This window comes from Emys orbicularis, chromosome 1 (genome assembly GCF_028017835.1).
Source record: "Emys orbicularis isolate rEmyOrb1 chromosome 1, rEmyOrb1.hap1, whole genome shotgun sequence".
Classification (NCBI taxonomy): domain Eukaryota; kingdom Metazoa; phylum Chordata; order Testudines; family Emydidae; genus Emys; species Emys orbicularis.
The window spans coordinates 49,132,620-49,151,839 of NC_088683.1; the positions used below are offsets into that span (position 1 = coordinate 49,132,620).

Here is a 19,220-nt window from a genome sequence, read left to right on the forward strand (position 1 = left end):
CCATTCCACTATATCTGGAGGATGTTAAACAGAAGCTTCTAAAGTCAGACATTTTAAAATCAGCAGGTCCAGAGAACTTGCATCCCAGAGTTTTAAAGGAGCTGGCTGAGGAGCTCTCTGCACTGTTACTGTGGATTTTCAATAAGTCTTGGAGCACTGGGGAAGTTCCAGAAGACTGGAAGAAAGCTAATGTTGTGCCAGTTTTTAAAAAGGATTAACAGGATGACTAGGGTAATTATAGGCCTGTCAGCCTGACTTTGATCCCAGGAAAGATAATAGAGTTGCTGATATGGGACTCAATTAATAATGAACTAAAGGAGGGTAATGTAACTAATGCAAATCACCATGGGTTTATGGAAAATGGATCCTGGAAGACTAACTTGATATCTTTTTTTGATGAGATTACAAGTTTGGTTGCTAAGCGTAATAATGTTGATGTACTATACTTAGACTTTGGTAAGGTGTTTGATTTGGTGCCCTATGACATTTTGATTAAAAAACTAGAACACTATAAAATTAACATGGCACACATTACATGGATTAAAAACTAGCTAAATGAAAGGTCTCAAAATGTAACTGTAAACAGGGAATCATCATCATCAAGAGGGTCTGTTGCCAGTAGGGTCCTGCAGGGATTGGGTCTTGACCCCCACACTATTTAACCTCTTTATCAGTGACCTGGAAGAAAAAAATAAAATCATTGATAAAGTTTGCAGATGACACAAAAAATGGAGGAGTGGTAAATGATGAAGAGGACAAGCTCCTGATTCAGAGCAATCTGGATCACTTGAAAAACTAGGTACAAGCAAACAATATGTGTTTTAATATGGCTAGACATAAATGTATGCATCTAGGAACAAAGAATGTAGGACACACTTGCAGGGTGGGAGACTCTATCCTGGGAAGCAGTGCTTCTGAAAAAAATTGGGGGTTGCAGTGGATAATCAGCCGAACACGAGCTTCCAGTGTGATGCTGTGGCCAAAAGAGCTAATATGATCCTGGGATGCATAAACAGGGAAACTTCGAGTAGGAATAGAGAGGTTATTTTACCTCTGTAATTGGCACTGGTGTGACTGCTGCCAAAATACTGTGTCCAGTTCTAGTGCCCATTCACAGAGGATGTTGATCAACTGGAAAGCATTCAGAGAAGAGCCCAAAGAATGATTAAAGGATTAGAAAACATGCATTATAGTGAGAGACTCAAGGAGCTCAATATATTTATCTTAACAAAGAGAAGGCTAAGGGGTGACTTGATTAGTCTTTAAGTATCTATATTGGGAACAAACATTTAATATGGGCTCTTCAATCTAGCAAAGAAAGGTATAACATAATGTAATGGCTGGAAATTGAAGCTAGAAAAATGCAGACTGGAAATAAGATATACATTTTTAACAGTGAGAGTAATCAATCATTAGAACAATTTACCAAGGGTTGTGGTGGATTCTCCATCACTGACAATTTTTAAATCAAGATTGGATGTTTTTCTAAAAGATCTGTTCTAGGAATTATTTTGGGGAAGTTCTATGGCCTGTGTTATACTGGAGGTCCGACTAGATGACCACAATGGTTCCTTCTGCCCTTAGAATCTATGACAAGGCTATTTGGGGTCACTGTATTAACTACTGGTAAGGTAAGACTTGCAGATTGCAGAACCCAGTCAGGCCTGTTGAGCAATCACCACTGGTACCCAGGGGACTGTAGCTGAGATGCAGTCAGAGTGGAAGAATTGTGGGATTCCACCCCAGAACGGGTGCAGGCAAGAAGCCTAGCACCAGCAGGGAGGAGGGTGCACCCAGTGAGACTGGAAGCAGGGTCAGAGGTGCAGCTACCCCTGAATCATGACACATATGGTGTGACTCCATATCCTGGAGTTAGCCCCAGAATCTGTCTATGCAACAGCACAGAGAAAACGGGGCACATTACAAATTATTATATTTATGCTGCTAAAATGCACCTCAGAGGTTAACTTTGTAGGAAGGGTGGAGTGGGAGCGGACGGCAAAAGAGGGAGGAAGGCATTAAGGGCTATCACTGGCTTTCCAGCCAAAACTTCAGAGTGGTAGCCGTGTTAGTCTGTATCAGCAAAAAGAACGAGTACTTGTGGCACCTACTCTCTAAGGTGCCACAAGTACTTGTCATTCTTTCAGCCAAAACTTGTAATTCTAGTAAATAGTTTTTAAAAATTGGGGCCTTTATTAAGAAATTCCTCTTCCCACTCCTTTTTCTCTTCAAGATAGCCCATATTATTTATACGTATACACTGGTGCCCAAATCATTTATATAAAACAATCACTTATACAATAACAAAAATGCCAACTTCTCAGGGAAAAGGCCAATCCCAATCCCCACGAGAGACAGTCTTTACCATTACTTTTTCGATTATCTTACTTAAAGGATAGGTAAAGGACTAGGCCACAACTAGGAGGAAACTCTGCTTTTTTGAGCATAGTTTCACCCCCACCTGGCAAGGATAGATGGCACCCTTCTCAAAGGGTGATAATCTAGGTATAGAACTAATGCCTCCACGTTTGTCTTCAACTTAAATGTAACGTACTTGGCTGCAATCACCCCAGCATATCTAAAATCTAGTTGAGACCTAACTGGATGCAGCTCAACCAAAGGCAGTGGTGCATTTAAAATCTCCCTCCTTTGTACTATTCCCTCGGTGCAGATCTGATCATTTTTTTCAGGTAAGTAGATAGATAACTCTTCGGACTGAGAAAATAATTTTAATACAGCTCTGGCAAGTCCGTTTTACCTAACTGATGTATGTAGCTATGATGTCTTTCTGTGTATTGCACATTTAAATGTGTAAGGACTCTGCCTTTGTGCAGTAATTACTGCTACTGCAGCCTTTTCCAGCACAGGCAGCCTAGCCTCCCTCGGTTTAGTGCATAGTTACATCTGCCCAATTTACAATATTTAGTTTCTATTTAGTGCTTTTGTTCCATAATCTTAAAGCACTTTACAAAGATAAGTACATACATTTAGTAATTGTACATGCAAATACACATGAAAAATGAACAATTTGTTCTACTCTGACATTAACCTGCACCAACAATATGTAAAGAACTAATGCTTAATAAAAATAAGTTACACATTAAAGAGAATGAATTATTTGCTATTCAACTCTTCCCTAAAGTTTCAGATGCAAGAGGGATTGTTTAGAGTACAGGACAAGAATCATTTTTGTTCTGGACCTTAATAGTCTTCCTTGCATCTGACTACTCTGTTTAAGTCCCCTGTTCACAATGAATAGATCTCACTATTATAGTAGCCTAATGTGTGTTAATGCAAGTGACAATAAATTATGTTTATTTTGCAAACTGATATTCACAAACACCACAGAGGTGCATCGAAGTTATGAATGTTATGGCATTTGTGAATTGGTGCGATTGCTGGAATGGTTTAATAAACAAAATATATTCAGATGGTTTGTGATTACCAGAAGAGTGTAACAATCCTATTAACCTGATAAAGGAAAGTTTGCAATATTTGGAAACATGCATCATGAAACTTCCACATATAAGTTAGTAAACAAGGATCCTAGTATTAGATTTTCATTCCTGCACTCAAATCAGAACTATATTTGTCCAACACATGTCACTATTTGTAATACTGAAATATCACACATTAAAAAAAGCTACTTGTTGGCAGAGGTTAATTGACTTGTGTTTATGCAGTGTAATTTACAAATCAATACAGTAAAGCACACTTCACCTTTAAGAGTAGTGATTTGTTTCTACTTCACAAGTGGCATTCAGGAGTCGTTTATGTATCAAGTGTCAAGTCTGCCACTGAAATTAAATGCTAATGTTAGATATATGTTTACTTTGCAGTGAAATTATACGAGAGACTTCAATAAAATGTAGATATTTTAATTTACATATCAAAATACAACACATTCACAAAATAAAGTGTGGCCCAACCAAGTTATAACAATTTGTAAAAATTCTTCATGCTGTTTTTTAAATAGTTCTATACAGCCAAAGTTTACAAAGTCCTCGTGCATCCTTGTGTTTCTCCTGTTCAGTGTGCTACTGAGTTCAAAGGTTCTGCTCGAATATTCCCCAAGTCAAGTGCTGAATCTGTCTCTTCATCAATTTCACCAATGACAGCACTATAAGTAACAAAATAGATTAAATACCACTAGTAGAAATTGTCCCATTTTGAAACAAGATGAAAACCACAAATATAGTGACTTGCTATTCCAAAATGAGATTTGTGATTACAGAACTGCAAAATTTCAGTAATTTTCCCCCATAGATTTTGTTTGGAGCAAAAAAAATAAAATAAAATTGAACAATAAGTATATTCTGCAAACATTTGGCAATCTAGAAGCAACAACTCTGGATGAAATCTGTCTACTCCTAGTCACTGGAGCAGGGATTTGAATTTGGGTCTCTCACATTCTAGGCAAGTGTCCTAACTGCAAGGCTGTAGAGTTATTCTCATTTGCTTTCCCTGGGGCAATGACTTCATTATCACCATGATTGTCTATGAATAATGTATAGTCATTGGGCCGGGGAAAGAGTGAGAATGACTCTACAGCCTGTCAAGTATCAGGGGGTACTACAGCCTAGTAGTTGGGGCACTCACCTGGGATGTGACTACAGCCTGGTAGTTGAGGAACTCACTTGGGATGTGGGAGACCTAATTTCAAATCCCTGCTTCAATGACTAATTATTTACAAAAAGTGGAACAGCTTCAAGAGAGATTAAGAAAGCCCTATATCAGAATACTCCATAGCCCAGTGGCTAGGGCACTCTCCTGCAATGGGAGCAGTGATTTGAACCTGGGTCTCACACATCCTAAGTGAGTAGCCTAACGGTTATAAGGAAGGCACCACCTCCTCCAGCCATTTTGTGAATTCTTTTCTTTGGTAAAAAGGCCAGAAAAATAAAAATAATTTGTTTTTAACGGAAATCAAACATTTTGTTTGACATTACCAAAAATGTTTCAAATTTTTCAGTTTGGTTGAAACTACACCTCTACCCCGATATAACGCGACCCGATATAACACGAATTCTGATATGACGCGGTAAAGCAGTCCTCGGGGGGAGGGGGAGGGCTGCGCACTCCGGCAGATCAAAGCAAGTTCGATATAACGCGGTAAGATTTTTTTGGCTCCCGAGGACAGTGTTATATCGAGATAGAGGTGTATTTGGCAAACTCAACACAAAATAGTTTTGGTAGACTGAAAACTGCATTTTTTGACAAATAAACTGTTCATCTGAAAAACTTCATCCAGCTCTACTTAATTATTCTTTACCATGATATTTACAGAATATTAAACACTGCTTAGCCTGCTCCTATCATGTTGACCAATTTTATTTCCTTGTACTCCAGGATCTGTTGTTTCATCTTATACTTAGATTGGAAGCTCTTTGGGGCAGGTATGGCCTTTTTGTTGTGTGTGGGTACAGTACCTACCTAGCACAATGGGGTCCTGGGCACTATGGTAATACAAATAAATAATAAATCCTAAATCCACAAATGAGAACTCATGTTACAATTTTTATTACAGGTCACCAGGTCTGAAGTATACAATTCCCTTTCACCTCTAGGTCAGCGGTTCTCACAACAAATTTTTTGGTGGTCTCAGAGTGTGACCAGCAACTCTTGCTGGTGGCCGCTCAGACAAAGTTTCCTAAAATACTTAATTAACTTTAAGAAAAACAAATAAATATACACATATACATGTCCAAATCATTGGAATTCATGTATGTAGGGTTTTTTTTTTTTTTTTTGGCAGACAATAATAAAAATGTATAATTGTATTTTGGTGCCCCTGGCCTCCGCTGCCTCCCACAGCCTCCCCTCCAGCGTCTGCTGCCCTCCCAAGACTCCCCAGCACCCCCCTGGACACCACTGCTCTCCCCCCCCCCCCCCATTGCCCCAAGCTCCCTTCCGGGGCCTTGCACCCCAGGCTCACCCTGCTCCTTGCTTCTTGACCATGGCGTGAAGCCCCACCACCCTGGGCTGAAGCCCAGAGCCCCACATCTGGACCTGGGAAAGAGGGGGCCTGAAGCACAGAGCACCACCACCCTGGGGGGTTGAAGCCCAGAGCCCACCACCAGAGGCCCATGGCTGAAGGGGCGGGGGGGGGAGGGGGAGGCTGAAGCCCTCCCCCAGAGTCCCTTGGCTGAAGCCAAGCAGGGTGGGCTGAAGCCTGCCACCGGAGCCTCCAGCTGAAGCCGGGCAGGGGTGGGGGTGTGAAGCCTGCCCCCACAGTCCCACAATTGAAGACGGCGGGTGAGGGGGCTGAAGCCCACCCCTAGGCGCTGCAGGGAGGGGCCGCTGCTTTGCCCCCTCCCCATCTCTGCCCAGGAGGCTGTCGTGGTTGCATTTGAGAAACAATCCTCTAGGTTACCAGTTTGAATATGACTAAAGCTGTTACTGACCAAAAACTGAACCCTCTGATGGCTCTATTCAGGGCCTTTGTAAAATGTCTTCCTCACTTTCTAGTGACAAGTGTGCACATCTTCATCTGAGCTAGTACTAACTGGGACACTTCTTGGCTGGAGACTGAACTATTTTAGCCATTCTACAGATGTTTGCCCACTATGTCAAGGTTGAGGGAGGTTTACTGTTACTGTCTGTTCTGAACCTGTGGATAAAGAGAACTTAGGGTTTCTAGGTTTATCAATCTGACATCTTGCATCATTACAGCTTTAAACATTTTTAACTAATTCTGATTTGATTGGATTAGAAAAGAATAAGCTATACTTACACATTATCTCCTCTAACAATGTACAATCCCAATACTACTTGTTCAACTCCTTGTGAAGAACTGAACACTCGTTCATGGCTTTCATCCAAAATCAAGTTGATGGTCTGATCAAAACCTTTGAGGGTTCCCTGAAAAGCGCACAAAAAAATTAAGTATTCCAATGATCTTTAAGTTTTTCATTTTAGTGCACAAGAATAACTCAGGCAGCAATATACTGTAGAAGAGATGATCATTCTAGATTTTACTCTGAGCTTTAAAGCTGAATAAACATGTACTGTTAGAGACTGGAACTTGAAAACAGAGAGTCAGTTTAAGATTATCATTTACTATCACGTTACAAGTAACAGTTAAGATTACTGTAACTTTAATATTAGGGAAGTGGTTTTCAAACTTTTTTTCTGGCAACCCAGTTGAAAAAAATTGTTGATGCCTGCAACCCAATGGAGCTGGGGATGAGCGGTTTGGAGTGCGGGAGGGGCTCAGGGCTGGGGCAGAGAGTTGGGGTGCAGGGGTGGGGCCGGGGATGAGGGGTTTGGGGTGCAGGAGGGGGCTCTTGGTTCGGGGGGTCAGGGCTGAGGCGGGGGTTGGAGTACGGGAGGGGGTCAGGGTTCTGGGCTGGGGGTGCAGGCTCTGGGGTGGGGCTGGGAATGAGGGGTTTGGGGTGCAGGAAGGGGCTCCAGGTTTGAGGGGGCTCAGGGCTGGGTCAGGGGATTGGGGGGCAGGGTTGGGGCATGAGCTTACCTTGGGCGGCTACCGGTCAGCAGCGCAGCAGGGGTGCTAAGGCAGGCTTCCTGCCTGTCCTGGCACCACGGACCGCGCTGCACCCCGGAAGCAGCCAGCAGCAGGTCCGGCTCCTAGGAGGAGGCGCACAAGCAGCTCTGCGCGGCTCTCGCCCACAGGCACCCCCCCCAGCTCCCACTGGCTGGTAACCGGCCAATGGGAGTGCGGAGCTGTTGCTCAGGACGGGGGCAGCGCATGGAGCCCCCCGGCTAGGAGCTGGACCTGCTGCTGGCTGCTTTTGGGGCGCAGCACAGCGTCAGGACAGGTAGGGAGTAGCCTGCCTTAGCCAGGCAGCACCGCCGACAGGACTTTTAATGGCCCGGTCGGTGGTGCTGACCAGAGCCACCGCAACCCACTGCCTTACATTCCAAGACCCAGTACTGGGTCTCGACCTGCCGTTTCAAAACCACTGTATTAGAGGGAGTTACTTTTTTCAAGTGTACTTTGTACAGTTGACAGCCAATTACAGATAGCCAATTTCACCATTTCTGCTGTATAGTTAGTTTTCCCTGTTTGTGTGAGTCTTTCATACCCCAACAGTATCTGAAACTTGTTTTTAAACTGACAAGATTTTAAAAGTGATGTCTCTTTAAATAAAGGTTAGTTTCCATGCTTTGTTATTTGTGTGTAGCATCTACCATTAGAAGTTGAATGATCTAGTTATTTTTTTCAAAACCCACATAATTCAAACAACACTATTTACATAGTACTAATTTTATATTCACCACAATCATTCTTCCATCAGAAGTAATTACTGCAACAGTACCTAACAGTACAGTCAAGGAAATGTTTAAAGAAAACATATTCACAGCTTGAAACAAGATGAAGGTGTTACGTTCAACACAAATCTGTAATATAAATTATGATTCAAGAGATTAACTTTGTGCCTTAAGAATTTCTTACTCAAAAAATTGTTAAAGAAATGTGTTAACTGACTGATAAAACCAACCTCTGAAATTAGCAGTGGTCTGGGATATTTTTGTTGTTCTGTCAAACCAGCATCATTGTGCTTCCATTTGCAGGAGAGCCATAAATCAAAGCAGCAGACCCCCAAATACATAGAGTGAAGTATTTTGCTTTATCATCAGGACAGCCTCAGACAGCCCGTGCTGGCTCCCTAAAGCATTTTAGGTATGCCATCCCATTAGAGTTTCTGACTCTGGGCTATTTATTTTGTTCATAGATTCACTGAATTTAAGACCAGAATTGAATCATTAGATCATCTAGTCTGACCTGCATATCACATTTGACCCACTTACCCCCATATTGTCCACCTTAACTTGTGTTGGGCTAAAACATATTACCCCAAAAACCAACCAGTGTTGTGCTGAAGACATCAAGAGATGTAGAATCCACCACATCCCTGGCTGGTTTGTTCCAATGGTAAATCACCCTCACTACTAAAACTTTATGCCTCATTTTCAATCTGAATGTGCCTTGGTTCAGAGTAGTGCCCTGATCTGTTCAGACCTGGAGTTGTCATCCATAGAGCTCAGAGTGGGTCACGGCCATTAGCCCCCGTTTGCAGATGGGGAAACTGAGGCACGAACATTGACGTGACCTGCCCAAAGTCAACCAGCAGAGCAGTGGCGGAGCCCAGAGCCAAGCCAGGTCTCCTGAGCCCCACTCAGTGCTCTGCCCCCTAGGCCGCGCTGCCCCCCGCCAGACGGCACCGGGAGGTCTCGCTCTATTTAGGGCACCGTAGGCAGCACTGGCCCAGCCCCCTCCCCGCAGAGCCCCACGGACCGGGAAGGCCGTAGCCTCCATCCCCGCCCGGGCTGAGCCGGTGTGTGTGGTGGGGGGAGGGGCTCCCACAAGGGTCTCGGAGGAGCAGCCGCCACCGACCCCTGAGGGAAGAAGGGGGGGGAAGAGAGGGCGCTGTAGACCCCCCCGCGCTGCTCCCCAGCCCGCCCTCCGCGGCCCGGGCCGCGCTCTGCGCAGCACACAAGCCCGTCCCGGCGGAAGGATACGGTTAATGTAGTTCTCCAGCGCGGAGGTCATGGCGGCGACGGCTCCGTTCCGCGCGCTGCTTGCTAGCACCACCGGGGACGGCAACCGGATCCCGCGAGACTTCCCGCGCCAAACGTTGAGAGACGCAGCTGGCCTGCCTCACTGCGCACACGCAGGATTGGGAGGGGCGGGGAGGGGAGAGGTGTGTGGGCTTTCCCGCGGCTACGACAGCCTCCTGGGCGGGGCTTCCGCCCTCCCTCAGGCTGAGGAAGGAGCAAGGCGAGTTCTCGGGGGATAATCGGGCTCGGGCTGGCGGCGGCGGGACCAGGGCTCCGGCCACGGGGCTTCAGTCGCCAACTCCCAGCGCCGGGCGCGCGGGGTTTCGGGGCTGACCCCCAGCGCCGGGCGCGCGGCCCATGGGGCTTCAGGCTCCGACCCCTGGCCGTGCCGCAGCAGGCTCTCACCGCGGCTCCGGCCCCCAGCTCCAGGGTCTGGCCGTGGGCACTGACCCCCGGCCCTGGCTGTGCCGCTCCTGCCTCGGCTTTGGGCTCTTGCCGCGGGCACTGACTGACGGCAGCGGGTGCCAACCCCCGGCTCCAGCTGAGCAGTGGTGGGGCTCACCACCCACCCCCATCTCCCCTGGACCCCACTGCCTTCCTGCATCCATGCCTCCAATGCCCTGGACTCCCCTCCCTCTGTGACCCCAGCCCCGCATCCATGGCCCCCGTGCCTCCCCCTCCACCCCACCCCCACCCCCGGCTTAACTTGTTCTGGGACTTGCTGAGAAAAATGATATTAACAAACATGTAAGTATCTCTTTTCACAGCAGACATACTAGCTAGCTGGGAGGCTGTGAAAAGTGATACTTGTATGTATGTTAATATCACTTTCCACAGCCTCCCAGGTAGCTATTAAGTGTCCTGTGAAAAGTGATTGATATTTAACAAACATATAATTATCACTGTTCACAGTATTATTTTTATTGAGTCTGCATAAAAAATCCTACACAAATAAATTACAATGATTTGGATATTTATATGTCTGTATTCATTTGTTTTTCCTAAAGTTAATTAAGTATTTTAGGGGGAAAATGTGTGTGTGGCCACCAGCAAGAGTTGGTTGCCGCATTCTGAGGCCACCAACAATTTTGTTGTGAGAATCTCTGGGCTAGAGTATCTTTTAGAAAGACATCTTGCTCTGATGGAATTGTTACGGAGACAATTGAATGTTATGTTTCTCATTGGAGGCAGAATATAATTCTCCTCTTCAAAACCAGGTGGTCAAAGTTTGGACAAGTGCCAAATGCAGGCCTTGGAGCTCCATGTCATGGCCTTGCTCATTTCAGTATCCGTGTAGCACAGGCAGATAGCAGCTCCTGTCAGGCGATGTGCTGTCTTGATCTCAGTGGCCTAATCATGCCACATTTGGGGATCAGTCATCTCTGCAGACAGCTGCATTTTATACACACTATCTGCAGGTTCTTAGCAAACAGCCACAGCAGAGCTGGGCAGCCTAGTCTCAAGCACTCCTGTTCCTGTGTCTCGCTTGGCAGGACACAGTCACAGTCTGTATCCAGAGCTGGGCAGAGGGTCAGTTACTGGGGCCCTGCCTTTTGCCCCCCGCCATCACACCCTGACTTGGAAGTGTTAAAAACTCAGCCACTTCTCTCCCCCCGCCCATAACAGCCCAGGGCAGGCTACAGGCACGCTCCTCCCATCTGCCATCCATCAGGGGTAGGACTGCAGGGGCACGGAGTTGGCCTGGGGAGACCACGAGCTGTGGGCTGCAGTTGCAGGCCTGGCAGTCCCTTGCCTGGGAGGGACCCGCAGCTGCCGCCCAACACCTATCGCCTCAATCCTCTCTGCACCACCCCACCACAGCCACTCTGGCCCACACATGCACACTGAGTGTAACCACAAGCATGCCTACCTCTATCCATCCTCATAAGCTTTTAAGCGAATGCACACTGAGGTTTTCTGGCTCCGACCAGCCGCTGCAAATTCCTGCCCTAAAGCAGCACTCAGGTGTCAGCCCTGCCTGAGATTTACACAGTTTAATCAGCGCATGTGCAACAGGTTCAACTACCTAGTCCAGTCAAAAGTTGTGGGCCTGATGCAGGAGTTAGTGGGTGAAATTCTACAGCCTATGTTATGCAGGAGGTCAGACAAGGTGATCATAATGCTTCCTTTTAGCTTTAAAAATCTATGAATGACAGTGTGTTTCATCTCCGAGGCAGTCATCACTTGGTTGCCATATAAGCCTCTGATCTTATCTCCTGCTCTGCCCTTGTTCTGCCTATGTGTCGCTTCTATGCATCCATTTATCTCCACAGCTGGCTCCCTCCTTGCTCCTATCTTCCTCACATCCTCGTTAATCATAATTAACATAGACAATGTTTCCTCAACCTCTTAAAAAAAAATCTGTAAAACTCACTCTGTGATAAATTCTGAATAAAATGATCTTCTGTGACTTTGTTTCTGTACTGTATTGAACCAGCCTTAGAATATAATCCCTTCAGGGCAGGATCTATTAATCATTTGGCATACCTTACCTGTTGTACAGCACTGTGTACAAGTATTTATGGTTCTATACACGGTAAATAAAAATAATACATGTACTTCTGCCAAGTACATATACACTATTCTGTTTAGTTTCTCATACCTCACTCTTCACCTTAGTATCTGAGTGCTTCAAATTATTAATGATTATTTATTATTTAGTATGTATTGTTGAGACCATGCTAGGTGCATTACATACATGTAAATTACACTGCCATTGTAGAAAAAGTGCTTGTGAGTTTCATATGGTTAGGGCCAACCCCCATAATCCATATGTCATTAAAAAAACCACTGCCAAAAAAGGGAGCAAGAAGTGAGCAAAGTAAAGCTTCCAAAGGCAGGTTTAAATTGCATCTTTTCTTCTCAGCCCTCTGAGAAAGTAGTTGTTATTGATGTCAATGTGGGGGTTATTGCTCCTTGAGGGGGAATAAGGTATATTTTACAGGACGGATCATTAACAAATTGATTATATGGCATATTGGTGACACATAGGTTTTAGCCCATGAAAGCTTATGCCCAAATAAATTTGTTAGTCTCTAAGGTGCCACAAGTACTCCTCGTTCTTTTTGCTAATACAGACTAACACGGCTGCCACTCTGAAATATGTATTGATGTCATACTGGTAAGATGCACTTATCAGAATTTGTATGCATTGCAGCTTTTCACCTTTGGAAGATCAGCTTTCCATAACTGAATGAGGGGACATTATGTCCATTACAGATTTGTCTCTGAATGCATCAGCTGTCTGTTGTGGATATAATTTCTGTTCTGATTGTTGTGTTGTTGAAATTCTTTATTGCATATAATTATAAACAGCAATTCCAACAACATAAATATCAAGGAGAACCTCATTCTAGGTCTGACAGCCATGACTATTGCTCAAGTGACATGTAAAATACTGTTAGACCTGATACATTGCACAATTTTCTATGTATACATGTATATCAAAGTCAGATGTCTGCTTCTTATACCTTACTGAATGGACTCTCATATGATATTCCCACTACAGGAATTCAGGACCGAAAACCTATTACACACACACTCTTTATTTTTCAGCTGACGTTAGTGACTCTCATGCTACCACTTGGCATTCATGAAAAGGATCTCTAACATCTGAGCTGAATGCTGTAACTATATGCAATCTGCTGTGTGTTGGGTCATCAGGAATTATAAACAAGAGAGCTTTTGTAACGTTTGGGCAAAATTTGCTTTGTCCACAGATGCAACATCCCCATTCACTGAACATATACTCATAGGGTGCTGATCACCCTGAAAATTCATGCTGGGATGTTAAGTTGCTATTTACACATCCCTATTTTTAAGTATCCTTTTCACCTGTTATTTTTTTAATTCAGAAGGGATGTTCTGGCCCTTCTCATCAGTTTCTATTGTGAACTGGATTGATACATCCAGTAACTCATTTATCAAAATGAGTTAGTCATTCTCCCTCTCTTTTTCTTGAATGAGAGATAATGGAATGTCTCTTTTAATACTTCATTATCATGTCAAGCAGTGAAGAAAGGGGTATTTTTATTTGTACAAGACATAGTAAACCAGTTTGGTTTTATATAGTGCCTTTCATGCTAAAGGTATCTCAAACACTTAACAGAGATCAGGCTAGATACATGGAGACAAATTTTGTGGCCCACTCCACTCCCTTTGTACTGCTCCAGCAGCACAAAAGGAGCAGAAACCAGTTGGATCTCACTTGCTGGGAATTCCCCCATCTTGATGAAATCCTCAGTGTGTGCAAAGCTGACATGTCTGGATCCCTTGCCACCCACCCACTGACCTTAGGGGAGGGGTATAGCTGAGCAGCAGCACTCTGCTTCTCTCTGGCTGACAGATGGTCCCTGGGAGGGGGCCACAGTCAGCCAGCATAGCACTAGCCTCAGGAACACGGAGCTTCAAGTATCTCTCTTTTGCCCCGCTATTCCCTTTCATCTATATCCAGCTGAGAATCTGTCCCTGATAGTACAATGAATTACTATATATAGACAGAGAGAGAAGGTAGGTGACATAATATCTCAAGGGTGGGCAAACTTTTTGGCCCGAGGGCCACATCGGGGTTGCAAAACTGTATGGAGGGCCGGGTAGGGAAGGCTGTGCCTCCCCAAACAGCCTAGCCCCTGCCCCCTATCCGACCCCTCCCACTTCCCGCCCCCTGATTGCCTCCCTCAGAACCCCTGACCCATCCAACGCCCCCTGCTCCTTGTCCCCTGACCACTGCCCCCTCCCAGGACCCCCAAACCCCTTCCCAGGACTCCCACAACTATCCAACCCCCATGCTCCCTGACCCCTGTCCCCTGACAGGCCCCCCAGGACTCCCACACTTATCCAACCCCCCCCCCAGAACCTCTGCTCCATCCAACCCCCCCGCTCCCTGTCCCCTGACTGCCCCCCGGGATCCCCTGCCCCTTATCCAACCCCCCGGCCCCCTTACCATGCCACTCAGAGCAGCATGTCTGGCAGCCGCACCGCCCAGCCAGAGCCAGACACACTGCCTCGCTGCCCTGCAGGAGCGCGCAGCCCCACTGCCCAGAGCTCTGCCTGCGTGGCTGTGGGGGATGGGGGGCAGAGGAGGAGGGGCCGGGGGCTAGCCTCCCCCGTCAGGAGATCAAGGGCCGGACAGGGTGGTCCTGCAGGCTGTAGTTTGCCCACCTCTGTAATATCTTTTATTACACTAATTTCTGTAGGTGAGAGAGACAAGCTTTTGAGCTTATCCAGAGCTCACAGAGACCTGCTTAAGCTTGAAAGTTTCTCTTTCACCAACAGAAGTTGGAGATTAGAGAGACAAACATGGCTACAACAACACTGCATATGTACAGACATAGCAGCCATCAAGCCCTCAGATTTATTGAGCAAGTCAAATCTCTTAATGAGAAACCTTTCTTTTGTCTTGTGTTCTGCACTTCTTATGATTATACTTACTATCTCACTTTAAACGTTATATTTCAGTAATATGTATATATTGATTATTATTAAATAACATGTATTAAAAAGAACATTTGATGTTTCCCTCTAGATTAAAAAAAGGGTCACTTTCCAGAACATTCACCTGCCTCCTATTTGATTTCAGTAATCTGCCATCAGGTAGCTGCTGTGACTGATTGTCTTCAGTGGCTTATACAACCACGGTGGCAGTTGAATGTGCTCCTGTGGCTGTATCTGCACCCGATCCTGGCTTCTCAGGGGCTGCCTAGCCAGGATGAGAGCACTCAGAACTGCAGAGGGAGCTGCGCTGTTCATGTGCAAGCAGATACCTTCTTGTGTGTGAGCGTTGTGACTGGAGGGATGGGTGATTGATGACCTTATTACTGTGTCTGTGTATAGTTAATTTTACAGCTTCCAAAGTGCGCTGGCCTCTGCTTCAGTGGCAGCAGGGATCAATGCCTTATTAGGCTGCAGCTAGAGGCGAATGACATCCACTCCTAGCATGCTGCTAGAAGTCATCTCATTTGATATGATCTGTAGAAATCCTTAGTTAAGGAGAGGTGAAGTCCCCTAGAAATAATCCTGCTGACAGGGGTAAACAGTTCTAGAAAAGGTCTAGTGCAGGAGATGAAAGGCCTGGCCAACATCAGTCCCCTATGGTATTGTCAGAGTCTGATGATTCCCATGTCAGCCCCAGAGGGAGCCTGGTGCCAATCCTGTTCCTTTTTCAACCTTCACTCTTTTGCCATACAGTTGCTGAGCAGTCTTGCAGAAACTACCAAAGACTTGAGCTTTGCTCCTTGTGCTTCAGTAACTTCTTCTCTATAGGCCAGATCCCCAGCTGGTGTAAGTCAGTATAGTTCCACTATGTCAATTCCTCCAAAGAGATCAAAGCGTACTGGACATGATCTGTTTTGCCATTTCTTGCCTCTTTGTCAGATTCAACTCAATCCATCTTGCAGTGAAAGAAAGAATGGACTGCTGTTTGCGTCAGCCTCAAGGTTGAGGCTGGTGATGCAAGAGAACACTCTTCCTACATCAGTTTTCATTCGCTGGAATCACACTGGCTTAGTCAGCATTGTATCTGCACTGCCTCCACAAAGGGAAAACAAACAATGAAAACATCATTGGTTTAAGAGCAGAGTGCACACAGCAAAAGCCAGTGCTTCACCTTTTAACTTTACCCTTTACATCCTTTTACTGACTCAACTCCACCGGCTGGTGTGTGCACACTTGAGAAAAAGCAGGTACATGACCCACCTCTGCCTTGCCCTTCCTTGCCTTCTTACAGGTTTCTAGTTCTGCTGGTGGCAGTGGAATGTCAGCAGCAGCAGGACATAGATTATGGCTGACACTTGCACAGGTACACAAGTGTGTGAGGGTGGGGGTGAAGGTCCTTGTGCACCTCCACAGTGCTGGCCACAATCGAGCCTGAAATCTTTTTAAAATAGTGTATTTCAATACCCTTAGACGGGCATTTGGCATAAAGCAGATGAGGTGTTTGAAAAGGTTAACAATCTAAAAGTTCTAGAAGGCTTTGAATAGGAGTTACAGCCCCTTAGAAACAAGCCTGCTTGACAAGTGGTCCCACAGCACATTCTATTTGTCCTTAGGATGTCCCAGTTACCAAACACCTGACCTGAACTGGTTTCCTACAATAGTAATCCCAGATATCAGAAAAGCTCGGTTTTCACTAAAGAGCTCTTTTGATGAGAAAAATATATTTTCCCAATATTTTTGGCTAACATATGCACAGCATATTTCCATTCTCATTATGCTGCATCCTAACAATGTGTCAGCTTAAAAAAATAAGATTACATCTTTCTGCTCTCAGAAAAGCGAAGACATCAAAACTAAAAAAAAATAAAAAATTAAAGGAACAAACCGAACATTTTCCTTTCAAAGTATATTTTTAGGGGGCTTTATGAAATAATGGCTGGAAAATGCTATTTGTTATATGCCCACATACCTAGAGTTACAGAGAAAACAGATGCTCATGTTCATTTGTTCTAAACAGAAAGTAAGTGTCTAAATTAATGCTAAAAGAACATGACTACATAAAAAGGACATTTAAGGACCTGACTTATTAACATGCAAACTTCATTTGTTGCAGCCATAGATAAATTCTCACTTGTTAAATTACTTACAGGTAGTAGATATTTCTGTACTGGTAGATTTATCAAGGCAAAGTTCATCATATCATACATTCCTAATCTGTAGCTTCTGTTAGGATGACTAGATCTCACAGTTTTAAATATAATGCTCTTTATCTTAATGCTTTGTGTAGCAATGCCTATTTGACCTCTTCCATTTCTCATTTCATTTGCTGCATTCTACAAGAACACAACATAAAAGGAATAGTATATGGTCAAAGAGCTCTGTCTGGAGGTGACTTACACACGGCCTACTGCCAGTTTTAATATAAATTGCACTGAAAAAAAAATCAATGTTTCTCCTGTATAACTTACATTAAATCATTATTTATCAAAATGGGTTTTCATTGTGCCCTGGGTCTTTCATTTGGCACAAGTAGCATTATTGTAGCACTTGTATAAGTGGATGTAGTATACATAATGGGCTTGATCCTGCATGGAGCAGGTGCTGAGTGATTCATGCATAACCACGTGGTAAAAAAAATGATAGCAATAGAGGGAACACAAGGAAACCTGATCCAGCATTACTGATACGCTGAAGTGGGCTTGTCTTGCCTAGTAGCAGGAGCAGTGCCAAAGAGCAGAATGCATAGTTAAGTGCTTCATTAGAATGACGTTAAACCCATGTCTTCTCAGGCAGAGCCCTTCTTTGCCCAGATCCTGACCCTTTTTTACCCTGTGCTTTTTGGGGGAAGTGTATGGGCGCCTATAGCATTTGAGACTTACTTTGCAGGTAAGCATGGCAACTCTAAGGTGATCAGATGCAGGGTCTGAAATGTCAGGAAATCAGTTGGGGGGGAGGGGTAGTTGTGGGAGGTGTTGAAAATGGGGCTTATAATAAACTTCCTATTAAGCTAACTTCAATTATGGAGTGGCTACCATCACTGGATAGTATCTAGAAATAACTAAAGTAGTTCAGACATGCCCGTGGTAACTGTCTTTTCATTATCAACCACTTTGCTATAGCACTATTGATTACTGCTCCAGATGCTTGTCCCTTAAGTTCTTGTTCAGAAACACTTAACATATTAGCCTTATCTAATTGAATAGTCATAGAAGTGAGTGAAATGTCACTCAAATTCACTTCCTTTCTCTACAATCCACAGTAGATGTATATATGGAGCTGAACTCAGACTGTCTTGGTGTTTCAGAGCACCTTCTCCAGATATAATTCTCCTTTTTGGTTGTATTAAGCTTGTGCTGGACAGGCTACTAATACAGCTCTGGACTTTTATAGTTCCTTTCGCTGTAGGACCTCAAAGTACTCTGCACACTTAGAGCATTACAATATTTTGTAAGAGAAGTATTAATTTACATAGTATGTAAACTGAATCTCAGTGTGGTTAACTGACTTATCCAGGATCCCACACTGAAGTCAGTAGTAGAAACAGAAAGAACCCAGGAGTCCTGAATCCCAAACTCAATTCCAGTTGATTATTATTTGTATTACAACAGCACCAAGGGGCCCCAGTCAATCAGTGCCCTATTGTGTTAGGCACTGTACATACACATAATAAGGGACAGTTCCTGCCCCAAAGAATTGTTAGCTTTATTTTACAGATCAGAAGCTCAAGCACAGAAACTTGTCCAAGGTCACACAGGAAGTCTGTGGCAGAGCCAGAAATTGAACCCAGATCTCTTGACTCTCAGTCTAATGCCTTAACCATCCTTCTTAGGCAATTATTTACTTGTTTGTTACAAAAAAAACTGTTAGAACTCATTCTGCCTACCTCCCCCTCCCCGCAGTACTGCACTGGTGCATAACTAGATGAGTTTGCAAGGGACTGTAAGAGCAATACAGTCAGTTCTCTCCTTTTTCCTATTCAGGAGACCCCGAGTATTACTTTGGTGACATACTTATTCTGTTAACCTGCAAATAAAAGTTCCAGGGTAGTGTGTCAAGCCAAATGTTCCACATGTCAAGGTAAAGCATTGTTGTGATTTCTCCCACCTGGTTGCTTTTTCCTTCAATAACAAAATTTTTAAAGTGATAAAAGGAGAATAAATCAATATGCAAATATACTCATTTCCATTAATTCTTGCCAAAAATTGGCTAAAATCATCACCACATGACATACTGGGGTAGGTTGTGTCTTAAAAAAGGTGCTTCAT

The 19,220-nt window shown here is 44.4% G+C and overlaps 1 protein-coding gene across 1 annotated transcript; it reads right to left on the bottom strand.

Moving 5' to 3' along the window:
- Positions 1-3,864: 3,864 nt before the first annotated feature.
- LSM8 (LSM8 homolog, U6 small nuclear RNA associated) lies at positions 3,865-9,631 on the bottom strand. The gene is made up of 4 exons (XM_065421802.1): positions 9,484-9,631; positions 8,239-8,279; positions 6,734-6,861; positions 3,865-4,120 (listed from the first exon to the last, which is right to left on the bottom strand). The coding sequence occupies exons 1-4, from the start codon at positions 9,512-9,514 to the stop codon at positions 4,030-4,032; spliced, it is 291 nt and encodes a 96-aa protein (XP_065277874.1). The 5' UTR covers positions 9,515-9,631; the 3' UTR covers positions 3,865-4,029.
- Between the last annotated feature and the right edge of the window lie 9,589 nt (positions 9,632-19,220).